General features: G+C 37.7%; 1 protein-coding gene across 1 annotated transcript in view; it reads right to left on the bottom strand.

Moving 5' to 3' along the window:
- Positions 1 to 965: 965 nt before the first annotated feature.
- Positions 966 to 25,131, bottom strand: part of LHFPL6 (LHFPL tetraspan subfamily member 6) — a 293,295-nt gene continuing 269,129 nt past the window's right edge. The window contains exon 4 of the mRNA XM_036743017.1: positions 966 to 2,131. Within this exon, the coding sequence (XP_036598912.1) occupies positions 2,013 to 2,131 (119 nt within the window). The 3' untranslated portion in view covers positions 966 to 2,012. The remainder of the gene's footprint in view (positions 2,132 to 25,131) is intronic.

Here is a 25,131-nt window from a genome sequence, read left to right on the forward strand (position 1 = left end):
CAGTGATCTGTCTCCCTCTACCATGCACAATCTTTTTCTTTTAAATGTCTTTTGGTGGCTTTTGACACTACCAACTATCAACAAACCTCCAAGAAACTTACAGGGTAAAAGACATTCATCTTTGTGCTCTCCCCATCACTTAGCACATAGCAAATATTCAATGAATATTTATTGAATTGATAAATTTACTATTTATCCCACAAATATGTTTTAGTGTTTCCAAATGTTCAAAGCTCTGCTCAGAAAGACAAGTGATAATTCCCTCTGCCACAGTATCTGGAAATGAGGGATTAACTTCCGGCCAAGGAAAACCAAGTCAGATAAAAATACTGAACTTTGGTAAATGGTGAGGTGTAATCCTGGGGTAAAATGAGAAATTCCATACTAAGGGAGCAGGCAAGGATGGAAATGAAAATAAGAGCCAGGTTGAAATGACAGAGCATCTGAAATGAAAGCAGAAAAAGCAGCAGGAGATCTGGGACAGAAGGACAGAAACCAGCATTCAGGAAATTGGAAGACAGGAGTGCTTGAGGCTTGGGTGGTCATGCATGTACTCCCACACCAACCCACCCCACACTACCCCACACACACATTGCCCAGGGACAACATACCCCACTCACTCTCCATAGCTTCCTTTTGATGAAGAACTAGAGCACACAGCTGATGTCCCTCTTTGCATCTTAAAGGTGTTCCCCGGGCCCCAGCAGGAATTCAACACAAGGGAGGCATTGTTCTCTCATCTTGATCTGAGCAAATTTTGCTAAGACAGGGGTAGCAGATAATTGCACTGGGTAGGCAGCTAGGACTCAGGGTTGTCAGTATAAAAGGAGTGAATGTTAGTGTGAGACCCAGAGGCCACTCAAAGGAAGACAGATTTCATAGGGATTATTCATTTGAAAGGCCATATTTGGGGGATAAAAGAAGCAAATCAGCTCATCCAATTACCACTCTACAATCCATTTAAATATTGATCAAAGAGAAATTTATTCACAGAGCTTTTAAAATACAAACATAAAATAGCACTTTTTTTTTTACAAAAATGAATATCGAAACAATGAGGATACAACACAGTATGACAATCATGAAACAAAAGCAAATGTTTTCTCCTTATACTTATCTATCAGAAACTGAATTCATCCTTCCACTGGACAGGGAGTTGTCCCTTTGTCATTAGTTCCAGCAGCAGGAGCTGCATATATAGTGTAAAATATGGCATTCTTAGTGGAATGCTGAACTTACAGAAGCTTAATTTTAAAAATCTGAATAAACAGTGATTACATGTTGAGGGAGCTTATGCAGGATACACAAAATACTGATAAAGTGGCTTATTGGTCCATTAATTAGGATTAATGTATGATTTATAATGGGATAACACTGAACTTTAACTGATGAAAAAGAAAGTTGAAATAATGCATTGACTAAATCTCCATTTTAACCTGTGCCATGTTGTGTGTGTGCATATGTGTTTGCATGTGTGTGTGTGCAAGTATGTGCATATGTGTTTGCATGTGTGTGTGTGTGTGTGTGTGTGTGTGTGTGTGTGTGTGTGCTTTTGGGAGTGACAAGCCTAAAGGGAATTTTTGGAGATTACTCTGCCTTCCAACACAATACTGCTTTCACTGGTCATTTAATATACTGTCTTGCTTAGTTTTAAATGTTACAACTAAAGAGAATTTCCTGCATGTACAGCCATATTCTTATAGAGCAGACCAGTAATACTCAGGGGTGGGGGGAGCATCTTATTCCCTACAACGTCTTTAGACTTTGGTCCATCATTTATGTTCCCCCCTTACATATCACCCATCCCTCTTATAAATCCCCCTCTTCCCTCCCATCTCCCTACCCCACCCTGTGTCAAATGATGTCCTCAAGAACATTCCATCATATGTTATAAGCATTGTGTTAGATAAGAGCCATAAATCCATCTTTCCAAGCTTGCTTGGTGCTTGATTCTTCATCTGTCTGAGCTCATTCCTTCCCACCTGGGTCACGTTGCACCATCCTTGGCACTATCAGTATGGGTACTGCTTTTGTTTCTTGCCAGAGAAGCAGGCAAGCCAAGTGCAGAGCAGCATGGCCGTGGCTGCTCCGCCACCAGTGCAGTAGTAAGCCCAGCCAATCTCACACTTGCCTAGGAATGAACAAGGAACAAAAATAGACACATCAGTCCTTTTACCTCGAACTCAAATTCCCCCAGAGATTCATTAACAATTTTTTACTGATATCTTTAGTTTTTAGTTCGTAATTGTTTCTGGAAATATTCCTTATCTTCCTCAAAGCTGAACTATCTCTTATAACAAATGAAAAGTTAAGCAAAAACACCTGACACAGTGAACACTTTAAATAATAAATACGGCCATCTATCCTGGTAGTCCTCAGACTCTTCTCATAAGAGGAAGGGATGTTTTATTATCTATTCTCTGGGATGACACCCCTTTTTCAATTACCAGAGTTTAGCCTCCTTTCAGTATTCTGTGTATCTATGTCATTATAGGTATTGTATTTATTGGGATTGTTTTTGTCCCACTTATTTTACTTTGGATCAGTTCATTCAAATCATCTATGTGTTTCTTTGAATTCCTTATATCCATTATTTCTTGCTGCACAATAATATTCTGTTGTACTTATATGTCACTGTATATTCAGCCATAACCCAAATCAGTTGGCGACCACTTTGTTTCCAGTTCTTTGCCACCACAAAGAGTGCTGCTATCAATATTTAGCATCTGTCTTTGACCTTTTGAAGACATCTACCCCCTAGTGGGATGGATTGTCAGGGGCTTTTTTTTTTTGGAAATCGGAAATGGAAATATCAGGCTGGAATACAATGACACTGTACCTTTAATGAAAAAGAAAAAGGAGCACATATACTAGAATGTGCTTTTCTAGGTTTACTCTTCTGACACTTGCGAACACCCATCCAGAAAGCACTTTCTGGGCATCCACAGTGTCTGCTATACTGGCCAATTAACCAGAAACAATGCATTGGCCAACTGCCAGAGAAAGGTCTGAGTACAGTAGGGCTGCCAAACAGCTCAATTTGATGCCTTTGTTACGGCATCTGGATTTTTCAAAGTATGTCTGGGCCAGGAAGTTGGAGCTCTCCAGTGGTCATCCGAGGCAGTTCGGAGTCATATAGACGAGTGACTGTACATTTGTTCTGGGAGGATCTCTAGACTTATCATCACCTTTTACTTAAAGGGACATAAAACTTAACCCTCTTCCATCAATGCTTATTTATTCCAACCCCTGAAGAAAATATAGAACAACAGCAGAGGCTCAGCTCTGATACTATTCTTTGAGAAAAAAGGGGGATCTGGGTATTAAATCCTATGCTGGTTCAAAGATGTCACAAACATGATATTGAGGGAATAGAAAGAAGAATGAGGAGGAAGGGGAAAGATAAAATGACTTTATTTTTCCTTTAAAGCTGCAGGATCTAAGAAGAGAGATCTATTAGAATGTTGAAGAGAACACTGTAACTTCCTAGAAATCAGAAATGCATACATTTCCCTCTTTGAGCAAAAATTCTCCTTGGGCAAACACCTGTCCTTGGTTAATCAAAAGACAATCACCTCCTAAGTCAAATTGTCATGTATGTAGTAACACAATGATAAGTATCTAATTGTTTCCTCTTCACTCAGAGTCATGATTCCTAAAGGAAAGTAGTCTTTGGCTCAGAGTGACCCATTTAGGTCAAAGGGATGAATTTTCTGCATTCAAGGCCCTTTTCTATAGGATACAGAAACTTTGAATGTAGTAGAGTACTGGGGAGGAGGGACCAAAGAGAAGGGAAAGGGAAGAAATTTTCCTTTTATTTCTTACCAGTCTCTTGTCTCCCTCCTGCCAACTGTTCCTCCTCTGTTCTAGTCGTCCTCCAGCTAACCACTATAACCAATCATTGTGAAGACTAAGGTATTCTGGCTTTCGTTAACAAATCTTGGGTCAACACACCTAATTACATTTTTTCATTGTTTGGAATTTTTATCACCAATATAAGCTTCAGAGCCATGTATACTAACTAAGCTTTAACCATCTCTTGGTCATCATAAATGAAAAGTAAATTCTGGGTTCAAAAGCCTTTCTTCCTTCCTCACATGAGGTAATATTTGTAAAGCACTTAGCAGTGTCTGGCACATGGTAGGTATTTAATAATGTCTGGCACATAGTAGGTATTTAATAAATGTTTCTTCCCTTCCCTTCTCCCTTCATAGTCATTTTCATAGAGCAACTGTAGAATTAGAAGGGATCTAAGAGGCCATAAAAAGCCATCCAGTTGAACACTCTCATGTTAGAGATGAGGACCTCTAGTCTTAGGAAGAGGAAATGGTTGACTGACAGGGAGTAAGCATCAGGAGCAGGACGGGTACCTTGTCCACAGATTCCAGAAGCAGCTCTTTCCCTGTTTAAAAAAGAATTAATAAATACCTTTCTACTGTTGAATTCAGAAACCTATAAACTTCATGTCACAAATGGGAGGTCGCTTGGCTTTTATATTAAGATGCCCATTTCACAAGCAAAGAAGATAAGCCACAGCCTGGCAAAGATAAATGAGCTGCACATAGTCACTGTAAGCTCAAAGGAGAAGGATTGAAATTCATAACTAATGATCTCTTGTGTCACTGTAGACCATAACTACACACACACACACACACACACGTATGCAACAAGCATAAAAATTCCAGCTTAGTGCAACCGTTTGTGTATCAAGTCCCTGTTAGATTTATAAGCAGCTACATCATGGTGCTGAATGCAGGCCTCTGCAGCTGTATACAATATTGAAATGTTTTTCTGTAGTATTCCTCTGGCTGTAGTCATTTGATCCCTGTGGCCCATGTCTTTCAATTCATTCCCCATATATTCAGAAAGTGGATCCTGTAAGGCCTGTCGAACTGCATTGGACTCTGCAACAATATGTTCCTGCCGATCATCACAAGTACAAGATGAATCCGCCATTAGGGCTGCTCCACTGATGATATTCTCCAGGTGCTCCTCAAGAGAAGGTCTCAAACCTCTTCACTGAAGCTCAGAGGGTCAATGATTATTTTTTTTATCAAAGTTATTGAGTGAAAATGCCAGTTCTCCTTCTCCTCCACCCTGCTGTTGGGAGGCATCATCAGAAGCTGTGGCTTGGGCTGCATTGGAGATCCCAGTAACAGCTTGTTGCAAAATATGTGCATATTGTGTGTGTGTGTGTGTGTGTGTTTGTGTGTGTGTGTATTTACAATGAGAGAATCATCTTTTTAAAGAGAAAAAACTCAGTGTTTCTGAAGGTAAATACCTCCATATTTTCACTAAGCTCTGTGGAGGGCAATTTTTAATCCCTAGTACATTCTTAAAGCCTTTATAGCCCCTCTACATCGTGTTAAACATTAAAATAATAATAGATCCTGAGGGATCTCATCTCCTCAGTGTAAGTTTCCCAGGTTCAGGGCCTCCCATTATTGCTAATGGACAATATACACATTTTTCAAGGGCACCAGAGTCCACTTCATAGTACAGAATTTGCGGACAACCCTGGGAGACTGCTGCTTTATGTCATGGGAATTACCTCCATTTTGAATTATTCTCCATCAAATCTCTCTTAGTTGTTTCAATGATTTAAATAAATCTAGGAGGGGAGGATAAATGGGTAATGAATAGAATGTGACTGGTTTAGCATCTTTCAAAAAGTCAGCAAAATATGTGGGAGGTGTGATAAGTTTGAGGGCCATAACAAAGAAACACAAATCAGGGCTCATTAATAACAATGTATTGATCTAATCCACAGTTCCATGACCTGAACCAGAAAGGCATGGTACATGACATTCCTTATTAGGTATTAGATATTTTAACATGAAACAGTATCTGAACTGGCATATCATTTGGGGTTAGTATATGTCAGTCAAAGAAGACAAGTAGATTAAAAAGGAGGATGAATAAATAATCCTACTGAAGATGAAATAAAGTAAATTGAAGGGACTGGTGAATTCAAGTGATTTCTTCAGCACAGGAAAAGAAATCTGAAGCATAAGGCTAAGCTTTATGTCCCCTTAGCCAGCAGGGGGTTGTTGGACTAGAGGTCCTTCCAGAGTCAAATTCACAAAGCTCAGCATCAATTCCCACATCAGATCTTCAACCACAAGAGTTTAACAACACCTACCACTCCGGGAAAAATCCTGAAGCCAGACAAAGCAATCAGATTGGCCAGTGGGAAACCTACTACACTAACAATTTCTGCTGGGAATTTTCTAACACTGCTATTTCTTGATAATTGTTTATCATGACAGTTATAATAATTTTATTTATGTACCTTGTTTATGACCCATGAAATCTACAGTTAACTTATAGAACCAATTGTTTGCTAGTCCGAAGCTGAAAAGTGGACAACTTTCTTTTTTAAATATCAAGAGTGTACAAGAAGAAAATGGTAAACCTATCATTTCATGAGATAACGTCACTGACTATAAGCATGTACATATATTATGTTACATATGTAACATACATTATGTACATATATTATGTACATATGTAACATACATTATGTACATATATTATGGTTAATATAGACAAACAAGGTCTAACATTAATTTGTTGGGCTAGCAAATATGTGGTGTCATTCAAAATACACGAAATAACTCTCCTTCCCCCTTTGGATGTGGACACTTTCAACTACAAAGTCAATTACAAATGATATAATTCATAAAAAGATATTCTTGATGCCACCTAAAGATAAGCAGGCTCCTTAACAGTTAAATTCTGGAAACTGGCTTGTCAGTATTGGGCTCCCAACTGATGTCAATTCAATTAACATTTATTAAGTACTTGCTATGTGCCAGGTACTGTGCTAAAAACTAGGGTTACAAAAAGAGGCAAAAGACAGTCCCTGCCCTCACAGAGCTTGCAATCTAATGGGGAAGACAACATGCAAACAAATATACGCAAAGTGAGCTATATATAGCTATATAGGACAAATAGGAAATAATTAACAGAGGGAGGTCACTGAAATTGAGGGGCTGGGAAAGGCTTCCTGTAGGAGATAGGATTTCAGTTGGGACTTAAAGGAAGGAGGTGATATGAGATATAATTATTCATACATTACAAAGTCATTGGCATGGGAAAATTCTGTAAGAAATGAGGAAATAAATAATTTCAACGAGACAGGGGAAGACTTATATGAACCGATGCAGAGCCAGAAATGAGCAGAGCCAGAACAATTTATTCTATAACATCAATATTATAAAAATGAACAATTTTGAAAGTCATATAAATTGAAGAATGAAATAAACAGAACTAGAAGGACAATTTATATAATAACAACACTGCAAAAAACAAACAGCTTTAAAAGCTATAAGAACTCAGACTAATGCAATTATCATCCATGACTAATGAAGACACATGCTATGCATTTCCTGAGAGAGTGTTGATGGACCCTAGGTACAGAATAAGACATATTTTTTGGACATGGTCAATAAAGGAATTTGTTTTACTTCACTATGCGTATTTATACAAGGGATTTGTTTATCTTTTCTGTTTTCAATAGAGTGAGGCGATGTGAGGGAGGTTTCTGTTCATTAAAACATAAAATTTAATTTAAAAATTCCAAACCACTCATTCGGGGAGCATATCCTCATGTTTAAACTAATTTTAAAATGTTCTAGGTAAATTCAGAAGTGTGATTTCTAATAGGTTTGGGCAAATCTGCAGGCACCCTGAAATGTTTCCTCCCGAAAAAGAGTTAGAACAATGGTGTCAAACTCAAATAGAAACGAGGGCCTTTAAACTATACCTAAAGATCTTGTAGGTTGCAAATTGACTTAGGAAACCACACGTTTCTATATTTCTTTTGTTATTAAAACATCAACACATTAAAATCAGGTAGTAACTGCATTTCAATCTGGTTAGGGCTGCACTTGAGAGTGTTGTGTTTAACATTTCTGGACTGGACTATCATTCCTAACCACTGATGGAGGTCAGTTTGAACACAGTGTTTGCATTACTATTTTTGATAGATAAATCATATCATCATAAAATCATAGACTTCAAGTTGGAGGTTATCTTGGAGAGGCATGACTAATAAGATGGATGTTCACTTAAGGAATCAGTCTCATTACTTTAAAATCAGTGCATCACTTTTTTCATTCAGGAAAGCATAATAAACAACTAGCAAATAAACTCAATAATGCAAGTAGGTTTATTTCTTATTTCTTGTTATTTTGGGGAGAAAAGTTTACTTTGCAAAACGTGTGATAAATCAAAATATCTAGCTTGAAAAGGACTGGGGTAAAATTTCTAACTATGCATACCAGTACTCTATCACTAACAACCAAAATAGAAATAAGAGTTTTGAATGCTTCTTGCATATTAAGAATTGATTTATAGAAGTTAGGAACTGGCAAAGTGGGAAATAAGAGTTCTTCACTGTCTTTTTACAGAACAGGAAGAAAATTTTTTTGTAAAGGGGTGGTAGAAAACAGCAACTTTAAGACTGAATATTTGTCTTATGAAGTAACACGAAGAATTCTGAGCAGCAATAGAAGTGAACAGAACTAGGAAATACAGGGTCATTTTGTTTTGTTTTGTTTTGTCCATATCATCCTTCTTTTTCAGGGTAATATGTGCTAGTTTTTGTGTGTTACATTAATGCAAAGAGAAAAGATTTTGATCAGAAGGCTAGATTTGTCTGCCATCTTTTCAGGAAATTAGAGGAGTAAATCTATTTAAACCCTTCCCTTTTGCTCTTTGTAATGCTCCATCAAACAGGCCTCCAAGCCTGGTTGGCAAATTGCTGCTTTCAACATTGGGGAAAACTACATTTGACAGATAAAATAAAGGTTACTGGCACTGAAAGACGTTACATGGTGGAGCAAACAGTGCCTGCCTGCCAAGTCCATGGAAAAAAGACATTATATGGCTGCATTCCAGAGCTGCTCCAAACCATGGCCTTTTGCAGCAAGAGATTGGAAATGAGTGGAAGCTGTGGGATATTATCAAAGGGATGAGAGGATATGAAGAATGCTTTTGGAGTTAGCCTTTAGTTGTGTCAAAGTACCAGGTCTTGCTCCAAATAACGTCATTGAAATTTTATTGCTTCCTTTCTTCTTTCCAGACATATTAATTTTGGACTTTCTCACAGTGAAATAAAAGAAAACTGAATCAGAACTTGAATTCTCAGAAAGAAAATATTACATTATTTTTCCAACTCTGTCTTTTGATTTAGTCAGTTATTTTCAAGAGGCTCTTTGCTTTGATATGAGTAGTTTCATTTAGGTGGGAAGTTAGATTTTTAGAGCATAAACCTGTTAATGGATATTATAATTGATTTCACATAGAAATTGGTAAAAGTGTACTCTTAGGAAAATGGACCAATTTACAAATAATGAGGGCTGGAGGTAGGAGGAGTAGACCCAGAAGGAAAAGAAAAACATTTGATGCAAAAAGAAAAAAACCTTAGAAAAAACTTCAGGAGATTTTCTTCTTGAACAAATCTTTATTGTCAACTATTTACAACTAGACATCTGATTTGCATATACATTAATAAAAGAAACAAAAAGACTCTGTCAATAACACCAATCACCTTTGTTCTTATGTAAAGCTACCAGACAGGGACAGAAAAGCCACTAACAGAAAAGAAGCAGGGATCAAAAACCTTCCATCTAAAGAAAGTAAGTTTCCATTCAATTCTCTGTTAAAAAGGAGAAGTCATGGACTAGGAAAGAGAAAAGGGAAAGTGAAAAGTAAAACAAACAGGTAGAAAACACTGACTTAGCCAGCTCTCCTGCCAAACTCTCTGCAGGTTTGTTTTCTTCTTAGGTTATTCACCGTTGGGTGCTTGTAACAATGTTATTCTCCTCTGTAAATGTTTTGCAAATGAGCTTGTACTTTAAACTGCTGGTGGCTTTAGCTGTGGCATCTTTTTGCTTGGCAAGATGATTAAGCTATTGCTGACTGAGACAGTTTATGGGCTCTTTCAGCCTCCTCATTGTGGCAACTTTTTCATGGTTAAAATTTCTTAAGAACATTTGCTTGTGTTGGTTTCCAATTTGTGACAGCTCTTTTAAACAAGCTTAGGTAAAACTATGCAAATTTATACATATATATATATATATATATATATATATATATATATACATACATATATATGTACGTACGTACACACACACACACACACACACACACATATAAATCCTCATTTTTATCATCTTTTTTAATGAGGAAAGAGGCTATGATATAGAACTTAAAGAATTGGGTTCCAGTTCTACCACTGATACACACTGACTGTGTGACAATAGCTAAGTCCTTTAACTCTAGTTAACTCAGTGCTCTAAGCAACTTTCTAAGCCTATAAATTTCTGAGAAGATGCTGACCTTTCCTCCCTGGGGCATTCCTGAAAAATCACTAGTCCAGTCTCTATCTCTTTAATTTGGAAATGAAAGACTTAAACAGGAGATGGAAAAGAAGGAGACAAAAGGAGAAGGTATAGAAAAGTTCATAATGACTGGGTAGTGAAGGATTGATATGTATATGTCTTTACGCATATATATGCAATATGTGTCTATATGTTTTATTTTTAAATGTCTACTCATTATTCTCTGACCAAGTGATATTTCCTAGTTCTTCATAGGTCCTGACTCTCTTGTAACTTCATCTTCTCCACCCTCCAACTCTACTGTCTCCTTATTTTCAGCAAATAACTTTCACCTCCTACTTTACTGTGAAGATGGAGGCATCAACCCCGGTGTCATCCCTGATACCTCACTTTCCCTCTCCCCACATAACCAATCAATTGTGAATCTTATCAGTTCTATTTGCAGAACATCTCTCATCTCTGTCCCCTTTTCTCCACTCATGTAAGTGGAGAATTTTAGATACTCATTACTTCTTGCCTGGATTATCTAAACAGCCTTCTAATTGACCTCTTTGCCTCAAGTTTCTCCTATTTAATCCATCTTCTAGCCATCTGCCACAGTGGTTTTCTACAGCACAGGTCTGGTCATTTCCCTACTATGTTCAGTAAATTCCAGTGGCTCCCTATTTAATCTCTAGGGTAATATATACCATCCTTTGGTTTTTAAAATAACAGTAATAATAATAGTTAACATTTATATAGTGCTTATTATGTACCAGGCTCTGTGCTAAATGCTATATAGTCATTACCTCATTTGCTCCTCACAACAACCTTGGGAGGTGGGTGCTATGATTAGACCCATTTTACAGATGAGGAAACTAAAGCAAAAAGAGGTTATATGGCTTTCCCAGAGTCCATCACACAGCTAGTAAGCATCTAAGGCCGCATTTGAACTCAGGTCTTCCTGACTCCAGGCCCAGGACTCTATCCACTGGGCCACTTCACTACCTCACTCAATCTGAATCCAGCCAAGCTTGTCAGATTTATGATATATTACTCCCTTTTATATACCCAGCCAAACTGTCCTTATTCTTTCTCAAACATGACATACCACCTCCCATTTTTGTGTATACTTTGTCACCTGCCCCCTTCCTGATGCACTCCTCCACCTCTTAAAATCCCTAGTTCCTTTAGAGCTCAGCTCAGTTGCTATTCTCTATATTAGGGTTTTCCTAACCCCACTTCCCAGCTGCTAATTAATGCTTCTCCCTTTAAGTTATCTTGTAATATATATTTTGTACATACTTGTAAATGTAAACGTTTCACTAATAGAATATAAGTTCTGTTAGGGCAGGAATTGTCCCATCTTTGTCTTCATATCCCCAGTGCCTAGGATAGTGTCTGACACATAGTAGATGCTTAATAAATGCTTGATTGATCTAATCCCTTCATTTTTTATCTAGTTCTCTACTCCCTCTACTATCATTGCCCTTCCTTCCCTGAGTCTCTGAGAAAGTGGTGCCCATTCTTCTTGTAAAAGCTAATTCATTTACCCCCAAACCCATCCGCTCCAGCTTCCTCCATGATCTATAGATTATTCTTCCTGCCTCATGCACCTTCATGCTTTTCCTCTCCACTGGGTCTTTTCTTCCATCCTACAAATATGCCAGGTCTCTCCTATTTTAAATGAATAAAACCATCACCACAACTCAGAACACAACCTTTCCCTTCACCCTGCCATTCCCTCAAGTTATAACCAGATATTTCTCCTTCCCATTACTGCCAAACTCCTAGGAAGAATAGACGATACTCACTGCCTCCACTTCCTCAAAATCTACGAACCTATCAACCCCTTTCAATCTATCTAATATTCCTAGTTTTGCCTGAGTCCAAGGAGAATAAAACTACATAAATTATTGAAATACCTTAAGACAGAGACCTAAGTCTTGTGTAAAATTGTGGATGAATAGTATATACATAGCTGGATTTGAGGGAAGATCTATTGGTAGCACAAAATAAAAATTGTAAACTGGAAAGAGAATAACTGTAGTTATTTTGAGCTAGACTTTTCTTTCTTGTAGCTATAATAGCTCCTGGGAGAGCACGTTTTGTGCTGTTCTTAGAGGATGTTGTCTTCATATCTAGAGAACTTCGATATTGCTGATATATGCATACACCCGTATATACAGGAATTACTTTCATACATATAAATGTGTTGCTATTATTTTAAAGGACAAAACTAAAAAAAAAACAGAAGAAAAGTTTGAAGCATGAAACACCCCATATGAAGAAAAATCTGTGAAAGTTGAAGACTTTGAGAACAAATTTTTAGAATACCACATTCCATCATTTTCTCACACTATATAATTATTTTTAAATTGATCCATTACGAACTATTTATATTGGCATGTTTTTGGTCCAAGTTCATGGAGGCAGATAAATGGGTTAATAAAGAGTTATTTCCAAATCACTAAACTTGAATGGTGGCAACATTTATTTTATTATCATTATCTGCAGAAAGGAAATGAATTGAAACCAGAGGAGGATGCAAGGCTAGATCACATTGGGGAAATTGCAGAGCCCTCTCGAGAACCCCTGACAGGGGGTCATCCAGCTTCCATTTGAAGACCATAGATGAAGCTTTGACTTGTTCATATATTACTTCTATTGTTGTAATAATTGCATTGCTATATTAAAATTCATTCATTCTCTAATCATTGGGCATGGACGTTGTTTCCAGTTTGATTATTTTTGTACATATACGACCTTTCTGTCTTTATGGCATCCTATTGTCAGTAGTAGGCTCTCTGGTTAAAGATTTTGTACAGTTTCATGACTTTTCTTACATAACTCCAAATTGTTTTATAAAACAATTAGACAAATTTATAACTCTACCAACAATGTGCTGATCTTCCTACAGTCCCTCCAACAATATAGATTTCCAGTTTTTCCCATTTTTATCAACATAATGGCTATAATGTGAAACCTCAGAATAATTTTAATTTATATTTTTTCTTTTTTATTAGTGATTTGGATGATCATTTCATATGGTTGTTGACAGTTTGTAATTCTTCTTTTAAAAACTACCTATGTATACACTTTAAACACTAATTACTAGGGAATGGCACTTGCTCTTATATACTGGTGTCAATTCCATGTATATCTTGGATATACTGTGATATATTTTATGCAAAGATTTTTTTATCAATAGTTTCCCATCTTGTCATAGCTACACTGATTTTTTTGTGCAAAAGCTGTTTAATTTTATGTATCTGAAGTTCTCAATTTCTTCTCTTTTGATCACCTCTGTCCCTTTTATTGGTTAAAAATTCTTCTAGCTATAGTTGAGAAAAGTACATTCTTATTTTATTTTTTAAATGATGTGATCTATTATATTTAGGTTGTATATTCATTTGGAACTTATTTTATTACATAGCATAAACTATAGGGACCAAATCTATGATCTCCTTGGTATAGAGAATCCTTGGGTGAGTAAATTCCTTCTACTTATGGAGGTAACCACCTTTTCTGCAACCTATAGTCTTAGAATTGCCTAGAGAACTGATGGGATAAATGACTTGCTCAGGGTCAGATAGCTATTGTGCAGAACTTACACCCAGGTCTTCCTGACTTCTAGATCATGTCTCTGTCCATGATGCCAGGTTGCCTCTCATGAAATAGATGCCACAGACAGCTGGTCTAAACCTATTTTCTACTAAAGTACAGTACTTTTCAGTTTTCCCAACAGTTCTTTTCAAATAAGGAGTGGAGTCTTGACCCAGTGGTTCACGTTCTTAAGCTAACTGAACACCTGCCTCCTGTGCTTGGTAATTTATAGGTCTTGCTTATTTATTATATTCCACTCTCTGATTTACTTTTCCAGTTTTTGGAGGGACAAGTACCTAATAGTTTTAATGGTTACTACTTTATTTTGAAGTTGGCAGTGCTGTATTTTCTTTATTCCTACTTTTTAAAATTATTTTTTTGAAATATCTAGATTGAATTGAAAACTGAGGGGGTGCCCTTCAGTTGGAGAATGGCTAAACAAATTATGGTATGTGATTAGGCTGTAAGAAATGATGAAGGGGGGGGGGGGGCTGGAGCCAAGATGGCAGCTGGAAAGCAGGGACTTGCTTAAGCTCTCTCCCAAATCCCTCAAAACATCTGTAAAAAATGGCTCTGAACAAATTCTAGAGCTGCAGAACTCACAAAATACCAGAGGAAAACAGGTCTCCAGTCCAGGAGAGCCTGGATGGTCTCTGGGAAGGGTCTATTGCACGGTGCTAGGAGCGGAGCGCAGCCCAGTATGGGCCATGCCAGGACAGACCAGACTTGGAGTCAGCTGGCCAGAACAGGCCTTATGGCCATGAATCATTGAGCTGTGGCAGTTACCAAACTTCTCAACCCACAAATGCCAAAGAGCAGGTTTGTGGGAAACTGCGGGATTGAGTTTAGAGTGGTCCAGCCCCATCCCTGGAGGGGGCGGAAGTGGTGCCGCAGTGGCAGTGGCAGCAGCAGGAAGCTGCTGAGGCTGCTTCCAGAGCTCCAGTATCAGCTGCTTCCTGAGTCCCTGGCTCACAAGGTAGGAGGAATCTAGCAGCTGATCAGAGTGGGAGTGCAAGGAGCACTTTGTGGGCACAGAGGCAGTTTCTCTTGCTGTGCCCTGCTTGGATCTGGATTGCAGTCCTAGTTGGCAGTTCTTGGGGGAGGAGGAGCGCTGGTGTGGCAGAGCTTGCAGTGACTGTGGAGTAGAAGTAGCTCTGAAAACAGCAGCGCAAGGCCCCTAAAGCTTGGGACAAAGTACTCTCTACTCTAAAAGCAGTCATACCCTGACAAAAAGCTCAAGAGTCAAGTAGTTGGCTGGGAACATGAACAGGGAGTAAAAAAGGACTCAGACTATAGAATCTTTTTTTGGTGACAAAGAAGATTAAAACACACAGCCAGAAGAAGTCAACAAAGTCAAAGAGCCTACATGCAAAGCCTCCAAGAAAAATATGAATTGCTCTCAGGCCATGGAAGAGCTCAAAAAGGATTTGGAAAAGCAAGTAAGAGAAGTAGAGGAAAAACTGGGATGAGAAATGAGAGATGCAAGAAAACCATGAAAAACAAATCAATGACTTGCTAAAGGAGACCCCAAAAAAAACACTGAAGAAAACAACACCTTAAAGAATAGACTAACCCAAATGTCAAAAGAGCTCCAAAAAGCAAATGAGGAGAAGATATAGCCAAATGGAAAAGGAGGTCCAAAAGACCACTGAAGAAAATACTACCTTAAAAATTAGAAAGGAGCAAGTGGAACCTAGTGGCTTTATGAGAAATCAAGATATTATCAAACAGAACCAAAGGAATGAAAAAATGGAAGACAATGTGGAATATCTCATTGGAAAAACCACTGACCTGGAGAACAGATCCAGGAGAGATAATTTAACAATTATTGGACTACCTGAAAGCCAGGATCAAAAAAGAGCCTAGACATCATCTCTCAAGAAATTATCAAGCAAAACTGCCCTGATATTCTAGAACCAGAGGGTAAAATAGAAATTGAAAGAATCCACCAATTGCCTCTTGAAAAAGATCCCAAAAAGAAAACACCTAGGAATATTGTCACCAAATCCCAGAGTTTCCAGGTGTAGGAGAAAATACTGCAAGCAGCCAGAAAGAAACAATTTCAATATTGTGGAAACATAATCAGGATAACACATGATTTGGCAGCTTCTACATTAAGAGAATGAAGGGCTTGGAAAGATATTCTTGAGGTCAGTGGAGCTAGGATTAAAACCAAGAATCACCTACCCAGGAAAACTGAGTATCATGCTCCAAGGCAAAATATGGATTTTCAATAAAATAGAGGACTTTCAATCTTTCTCAATGAAAAGACCAGAGCTGAATAGAAAATCTGACTTTCAAATATAAGAATCAAGAGAAACATGGAAAGGTAAACAAGAAAGAGAATTCATAAGGGACTTACAAAAGTTGAACTGTTTTATTTACATTCCTACATGGAAAGATGATGTGTGTAATTCATGAGACCTTTCTCAGTATTAGGGTAGTTGAAGGGAATACATGTATATATAGACAGAGGGCACAGGGTGAGTTGAATATGAAGGGATGATATGTAAAAAAATAAAATTAAGGGGTGAGAGAGGAATATATTGAGAGAGGGAGAAAGGGAGAGATAGAATGGGGTAAATTATCTCACATAAAAGTGGAAGAAAAAGCAGTTGTGCTGGAAGGGAAAAGGGGCAGGTGAGGGGGAATGAATCTTGCTCTCATCGGATTTGACTTGAGAAGGGAATAACATACACACTCAATTGGGTATCTTACTCCACAGGAAAGTAAGGGGAAGGGGATAAAAAAAGGGGTGATGATAGAAGGGAGGGCAGATAGGGAGAGGAGGTAATCAAAAGCAAACACTTTTGAAAATGGACAGGGTCAAGGGAGAAAATTGAATAATGGAGGCAGGATAGGATGGAAGGAAATATAGTTCGCCTTTCACAACATGAGTATTGTGGAAATGTTTTACATAATGATACATGTGTGACCTATGTTGAATTGCTTGCCATCTTAGGGAGGGTGGGTGGGAAGGGAAGAGCGTAGAGAATTTGGAACTCAAAGTTTCAAAAGCAGATGCTCAAAAAGAGTTGTTTTTGCATGCAGCTGGGAAACAAGATACATAGGGAATGGGGAATAGAAATCTACCCTGCCCTACAACAACATAAGGGGAAAGGGGATGGTGGGGGGAAGAGTAGGGTGACAGAAGGGAAGGCTGACTGCGGCATGAGGCAATCAGAATATATACCATCTTGGAATGGGGAGGAGGGTAGAGATGGGGAGGAGGGTAGAAATGGGGAGAAAATTTGTAACTCAAAATGTTGTGGAAATCAGTGTTGAAAACTAAAATATTAAATAAAAATGATAAAATTTAAATAGATAAAAAAGAAATGATGAAGGTGATGCTCATCACCCCTAACCTGGACTGTTGCAATAGCCTTCTGATTGATCATCCTGCCTCAAGTCTCTCCACACCAATCCAATTTTACTCAACCACCAAAATAATTTTCCTAAAATCTAGGGCTGACCATGTCACCCTTAATGCAGTAAAATCTAGTGATGACTTATAAACTTTAGGATAAGATGCAAAATTCTCTGTTTGACATTTAAAATTTCACAACCTGCCCCCTCTTACTTTTTTCCAGTCATTTTATACTTTACTTCCCTCTGTGTATGATCCAGCTATACAGGCCTATTTGCTATTCTATCTCCCATCCTATTCTATGCCTTTGCAATGGCTGTCCTCCATCCTTGGAATGCTCTCCTTCTCAACTCTATCTCTTAGCTTCCCTGGTTTCCTTCAAGGCTTAACTCCAATCTCACTTTGTGCAGGAGGCCTAAATAATTTCCCTGTTGCTAATGCCTTCCCTCTTAGATTACCTTCCATGTAGTCTGTATATATTTTGTATGTAAAAAGTTACTTATATTTTGTCTCCCGCATTACAATGTGAACTCCTTGAGAACAGGGATTGTGTTTTTATCTTTTTTTTTTGTATAGCCAGTGCTTAGCATGGGGTTCGGCATGTAGAAGGCACTTAATAAATACTCAATATTGATTGGTTGGATAAGGCAGAGGCTTTACCTATTGAATCACCATTCTTATATTCTCATATGTAGGCATTAATGTCTCCAAGCATTGATAGAGAACAATCAATAAAAAAAGATTTAACATTAATGGGTAATTGAATTAAAGTTATGTGGTAAGGAATTGTTTTCATTGTGTCAGATGAGGATGTTAGAGACTAAAATATGAGATGTAGGATATTCAGTAGCAAGGTACAGAGAAGAAAGAAACACCAACCTAACCTAATGATCATTTATGAAACTCCTCTTATACACCAGGTACTATCTATTCAAAGACAAAAACAAAATCCTTATGAACCATCTCTTATTTTGGGAGGACACATGTTCATAGATTAGTATATAGAGAAGATGGAAGGAAGGAAGGAAGGAAGGAAGGAAGGAGAGAGACAGAAAGAGAGAAAGAAAGAAAAAGAAAAGGAAGGAAGGAAGGAAAGGCAGATGTACCAGATCTTACAAATAAGTAAATGACTTTGGGTTTATTTGCCAATCCTTATATTCACCAACTATCATTAAAAAAGCCATTCTTCTGTAGAATAGCAGGTACTTGCCTAAATAATCTTGCACTATCATAATATTACATTTACGTAAAACGAACATGGAATCTGGCTATACTAAAATCTTTTTTGCTTGGTTGATTTCAATCTAGACCTTTTGGGAAAGAATACTTAATAAAAGTTTTACTACAACTAATTTCACCCTGGAGATGATTGTATTGCTATATTAGATTATATAGTGATTATATTATATAGTGATTAGCAGGGAATATCCTTCATGTTCAGACTGTGAACTGACAATGAACACTGTACATGAGTGTTGCAAAGATGTTCAAAGGGGTTTTGATGCAATGGGAAGAGATAAAGACTGTTTGCTTTGTGAATGTGGCTATCTGCTGAACCAAGAACTGCTTGAAACTCTGAGAATTAATGGTTGGCCCTGTGCAGAGTTTTAAAGGAGTAAGGCCATCTCATGTTGATCCCCAGTTTGGTCTCTGCCTTCAAGTAATTTCCTAGTAATCCAATCTGAAGTGGTACTTCAGCATACCCTTACAACCCTTTTTCTGCCCAACCAGTTTATAGTTTCGATCATCAGAGAGCAAATGCCTGGATATCTTTCTTAACGATTTTCATTTTGTTTCTGTTTTCTCTACCGAAGAGAATAAGCATTGCACTGAAAAATGAAAGAGCAAAAATGGTTACCAAATTGCTAACAGAGAGATCATAAGAAAGGACCTAGTTGCACTTAATGAATTTAAGTCACATGGTCCAGATGAACTATCTCTTTGAGAATCAAAATCATTAAGATATGTGATTGCTGAGCCATTGTCAGCAATATCTATAAGATGATAGAAAATGAGAGGGGTATCACAATATTGAATAGGGGCAAATGATGCATTATTAAAACAAAAGGAAGAGAATAACATTATTATACCTACAAACTATAGGCTAGTAACCTTGACTAGTATCCTTAGGAAACTTCCAGAATGAATAATTATGGAGGTGGTTGATGAATATCTAGAAAGGGGAAGTAATGATTACAAAGAGCTAGCACGACCGCATTAAGAAAAGATCATATGAAATAACCTCATTTCCTTTTAGGGGTACAGAATTACTAAGCTGGCAGAAAAGGAAAAAGTTATAGATATAGTTTACCCAGGTTTTAGTAAAATTTTGATAAGATATCTCAGCATTCTTGTGGAGAAAATGAAGAGATGTGGGCTGACAATAATACAATCATTTACCTGGATTAGTCGTTAACAATTTTATGCCAATGTATTAGGAGGTTTCCAGTGGAGTATTTCAAGGATCTGTATGTGGTATTTAACATTTTTATCAGTGACTTAGATAAAGGCATTAATGGCATGCTCATCAAATTTTCAGATGACACAAAGCTGGTAGGGATAACTAACTCATTGGTTGATACAGTTAGTAACCAAAAAGATCTTCATAAGCTGGTGCATTGGGATTAATCTAAAAAGAACAAATCCAATAGGAATATCTTATAATTGGGTACAAACAGTTTCACAAGTGCAAGAGAGGAGAGGCATGATCAGGCAGTTTGTCCAAAAAAGATCAAGGCATCTTATAGTAGACTACAAGTTCCATATGAATTAGCAGTGCAGCATGGAAAGAAACAAACAAAAAAACCCCAAAACATCCTAATTCATCCTTGGGTTGCATTGAGAGAAGGATAGTTTCCAGAATAAGGACGTGATAATGCCTGTGTACACTCCCTTTCAACATTCAATCTGAAGTCTTTGGTCAGTTTGGTACAACACTGGTTGGCGTATATGGATGATCAAGGAAGACTAATACGTTTGATTTGAGGGCTTGCCAAACAAAGGATTTTGTATGGTATTTGATCCTGAAAGTAATAAAGAGCCACTGCAGTTTATTGAGTAGGGGTGTGACATGGCTGGCTGTGTGCTTTAGGGTTGGACTTTAAAACCGTATTGTAACTAGATGACCGTTGAGGTCTTTAACTCACAAATTCTGTACTTTAAAAAAAAATGCTGCAAGATCCAGTTCCTTGGAACATGGTTACTGCAAGCTGTGCTTTGATAGTACCCAACTAACTTCATCCCAGGGTCCTCTCCCTGGTCATCCTGCTCTGCTGTTCAGTACTGTCTGGTTTGTAGGTGACACTGATAAGATCCAAGTTCAGCACCCCTTGGAAGAGTGAACACTTGGGAAATTTTTAACTGAAATTTTATTAACTTCCCACAGTATCTCTACAGACTAAGTAGAAACATAAATCACAGGATCATATGGCTTAGAACCAGAAGAGATTATGGTGATCATCTAGTCTAAAGTTGGAGTAGCAAGGTGGTGCAGTAGATAAGAGTGCTGGGCCTGGAGTCAGGAAGACTCATCTCAGTCAGTTCAGATCTGGCTTTACTATCTAAGTGATCCTGAGCAAATCAATTAACTCTGTTTGCCTCAGTTTCCTCATCTGTAAAATAAGCTGGAGGAGGAAATGGCAAAGTACTCCAGCATCTTTGCTAAGAAAACCTCAAATGGGGTCATGAAGAGTCAGAAACATGAAAATGACTGAACAGCAATAGACCAAAGTTGAGGCTGGGGCCCCTGAGGGGCTATAGAACGTTCCCAAGGGAATTGTGGCTTGACTCCAAGGAGTATGTAATCAAGAAGTCAGAGATGGAAAGACAGACTACATTGCACCTTCTTTGAGCTAGCCAGTCATGAGGCTAGTCTCTAACACAACCATGACTACCCTTCAACCATTATAACCTGCTATATTCCATCTTCCTCCCACAGCTGTGCAAGCTCCCAACCATTTTCTTGAGTGAAACACCAGCTTTTCAGGGCAATTATAATTAAACCCCAATGGTAGCAGCTTCTCAAATGCCATTGGGAAAAATCATATCCTCCCCCGAGCTCCCAGGATCCCTACCAGGAAAAAAGGTACCAATCATGGTACACGATCAAAACAGTTTAAAGGAAAGTAAGTCCTAGAGAGGGGAAGTATCTGCTTAAGGTCACACAGGTTAGTTAGCAGACCCTGGATTAGAATACAGACCCACAGATTCTAAAGCTAATTCCCTTTTCACTGTACTACAGTTTTTTCAGTCATTTCAGTCATGTCCGACTCTTCTTGACCCCACTTGGGGTTTTCTTGGCCAAAATACTGGAGTGGTTTGCCATTTCCTTCTCCAACTCATTTTACAAATGAGGAATTGAGGCAGACAGTGAAGTGACTTGTCCAGGGTCGGACAACTGGTATGTCTCTGAGGTCAGATTTGAACTCAGGAAGATGAGTCTTCCTAATTTCAGGTCAGGCACTCTATCCACTATGCTACCTAGCTGCCACATACTACAGTTACTAATGCTAATTTAGAGAAATCCAGGCAGAAGGGATAAATGGCTTTTCTAGGCCTTCTGAAGAATTACAAGGCTGCGTTAGAAATAGAAGCCAGGAAATCAGACTTCCTATGTTTTTATAGACATAACTGACACAGCATTGAGCAAGTTAAGGATGATGCTAAGACCATTACTGATCTCTGTTTAAACAAAATGTCTCCTAGTTACCACCACCTCCCACTCATGCAGAAATCATATACCTAGCATCGTCAGCTATCTGACACAGCAAAGAACCAGTAAGAAAGATCTACTCCTTCTCCTATTTCACTTTTCAACAGCACTCTAAAGTTTATAGTACACATATTTTATTTACGCAGTTGATTTACATTATGTCATGTGAGCTACATAACAGACCTGTGAGGTAAGTTTTACAGAAGAACAGAAGGTTAGATGTCTTGCCTAGGGTTAGGTGTATAATAAGTCTCAGGGTCAGAATACATGTTAAACTCTTTCCTTACTCTATATTTAATACTTTCCATTACACTATAGTCCTCCAGGCTGCTAAAACAGATATTTATAGACTTCAATAATAGAATGTAAGCCTCTTGAGGGCAGGTATTGTCTTACTTTTGTATATGTACCCCAGTGCTTGGAACATAGAAAGATGGAGACTAGACCTATGATTCCATTGGTATGAGGAATTTATTGGTTAAGAAACTCCTCTTTCCCAACACAAGTCAGTAACTCTTTGTAACTTAGAGTCTTAGAGAATTTCCTAAAGCAGTGATTTACTTAGGGTTGCATAGCTAGTGTATGTCAGCTGTAGGATTTGAACCCACACCTTTCTAACTTTGAGCTTAGCTCTCTGGAAACAAAGCTATACTGCTTCTCTTAGTACAATGTCTGACTGAATGGTAGTAGGGGCTTCATATATGTTTATTGATTAAACATAGTAGCACTTAAGAGATCCTAGTTGATTGATTGTCTGATCAATGCCACAAAGACAACACTAAAGTTCAAGTGCTGTTTAGAAAGGAGAGTCTCTCAGGTTCCCATTCTGAACCTATTTCCTCTTCTCTTACAAACAAAAATTCAGAAAGATTTGTTACCAGTTTTGTTACCCAGCTCACCTCAAATTAGAACCAGCCAATTAGAAGGATGGAGGGATCTAGCAGAGGCAGATAATATACTGATAATATAGAGAAATGATTTCCAACATTTTAGGAGACTATATATACATACATACATATATATATGATATAAACTTGAAAGGCACAGCAGTCTTGGGCTGTTTAGTAGAGGGGCAAAACATCTCTATATTTCCACACCTCCTGAGGGAATTCTAGGTCTGCAATAAGGTACAAACAGAGTACTCATGATAAGGACCCCAAGTAATTCAGAAAGGCTTACTTTTGGTTCTCCATACTTGGTGGCTTAAAAAGGGAACTGTAGTATCCGGAGAAAGAACTGATACATAGATGTATAGAATAATTTTACATATACATATAATATGTGTATATACCATTAAAATTTTCTTATTCAGTAAAAAAATGCCATTTGTATTAACTACATTTGTAGGCAATTGTGAGTATCAAGACAGCTAGTGTATTTAAAGTGTTTTGCAAATCTTACGTGATTAGGTAGAGCTGAAAAGAAGAGCTCTGGTCACTACATCAACCCCTGTCTCTCTGTCGCTCTCTTTCAGTCTCTGTCTCTTCGTATGTATGTGTGTGTGTGTATATATGTATATGTATATGTATATATACACACACATATGTATTTACACACATATATTTGTGTTTAATGGTATCCACCTCTAGGGCAAGTGGAGGGAAGGAAGGAAAAACAAGGAAAAAAAAAGAAAAAATTTACATGATAACTTGGTTATATATTTAAAAGGAATAGCAGGTTGTCCATAACAGATTTGCAGTTTCATGTGCAATCATCTTTTTATTATACTAAATCATGGAAATGCTTATTTTAATCCACAAATTAAAAATAAAATAAATTATAATTTTTTTTAAAAAGGAAAGTATGTCAGACATTTTAGATAGATTTCCACCAAAAAAGGTTAAAGTTCTTTTTTTCTTTTTTCAGTTATCTGTATAATCCACTCATGTGGAATAGCTCATTCCCCTGTGGAGCAAGCTAAATGAGGTGTTACTGTACACTCAGCAGCTCTGGTGTCAGGACTCCATCAGACAGGTACTAAACATCAGATTGGCCCCTTGACGCTTTGACTCCCTGTTTGGTTTCATTCCAAATACATTTTCGGGATCATTACCCAGTATCAACAGAATTGGCATGAGTAAATGGTTGCTTGTTATGTAGTTATCTTAAAGACCTACCTTCTAATGTGTTCCTATATGAAGAAAACTACAAATGGGTCACTGACCAACATGCTGAGTCACCAAAAGGATCTCTGAATTCTGTAACAGTACGTTGGAGGATACTTGTGCAAAACTGAATTCCTCTGTAGTTGGAGAACTCCAGCAAAAAAGATGTGCAGATGTGATCCTTTTAAATTCACACAAGTAAATCTCCCAGCAATATCAGTGAACAACGTTCCTCAGGGTTACTATTTTAAGCTTTAAAGGATGTTTCAAGGTCAGAATATGGCCCTACTAGAGGGTGAGGAAGAAGATGAGAAAAGAGTTAAGAACAATTTAAGAACAAGGAGGAGATGGAAGAAGAGAAGGAAAATAACACATTTATATAGAACTCTCCCCACTGCAAGGCTGTGAAGTGTGGTTTGCAATTGGTATGCCCATTTTTACAGAGAAGAAGCTGAAGACTAAGTGACTTGCTTGTGGTCACATAGAAAGTGTTAGAACAGGATTTCAGTGCAATTAGTTTAACTTCTGAGTTTTTTCCCTCTCCAAAGCCACCTAATAAATAAATCAAATTTGGGGGGGAGTAGAATGGCCAAAAAGCTACGTGTGTGTGTGTGTGTGTGTGTGTGTGTGTGTGTGTGTGTGTGTGTGTTTTATGTCTGAAAGGACAGGGTAACCAGCCATCCATTGGACAGGGGTGGATGCAGTGACCAGAGCTCTTCTTTTCAGCTCTGCTTAATCACATAAGATTTGCAAACACTTTAAATACACTAGCTGTCTTGTTGCGTACCAATGTAGTTAACGTAAACATCATTTTTTGGCTGAACAACAAAATTTTATCACAATGATCTTTACATATTCCAATTCTCCAGGGAATCTATAATTTCCCTGATGTGGGTACTCTCTATGCCAGGGGTTCTTTTTATTATTTTTAAAATTTCTTTTAAACATTACTTTATTTTTTTCCAATTAAATGTATAAACAATTTTTAACATTCATCTTCTTACATAAAATTTT

This window comes from Trichosurus vulpecula, chromosome 2 (assembly GCF_011100635.1).
Source record: "Trichosurus vulpecula isolate mTriVul1 chromosome 2, mTriVul1.pri, whole genome shotgun sequence".
Lineage (NCBI taxonomy): Eukaryota > Metazoa > Chordata > Mammalia > Diprotodontia > Phalangeridae > Trichosurus > Trichosurus vulpecula.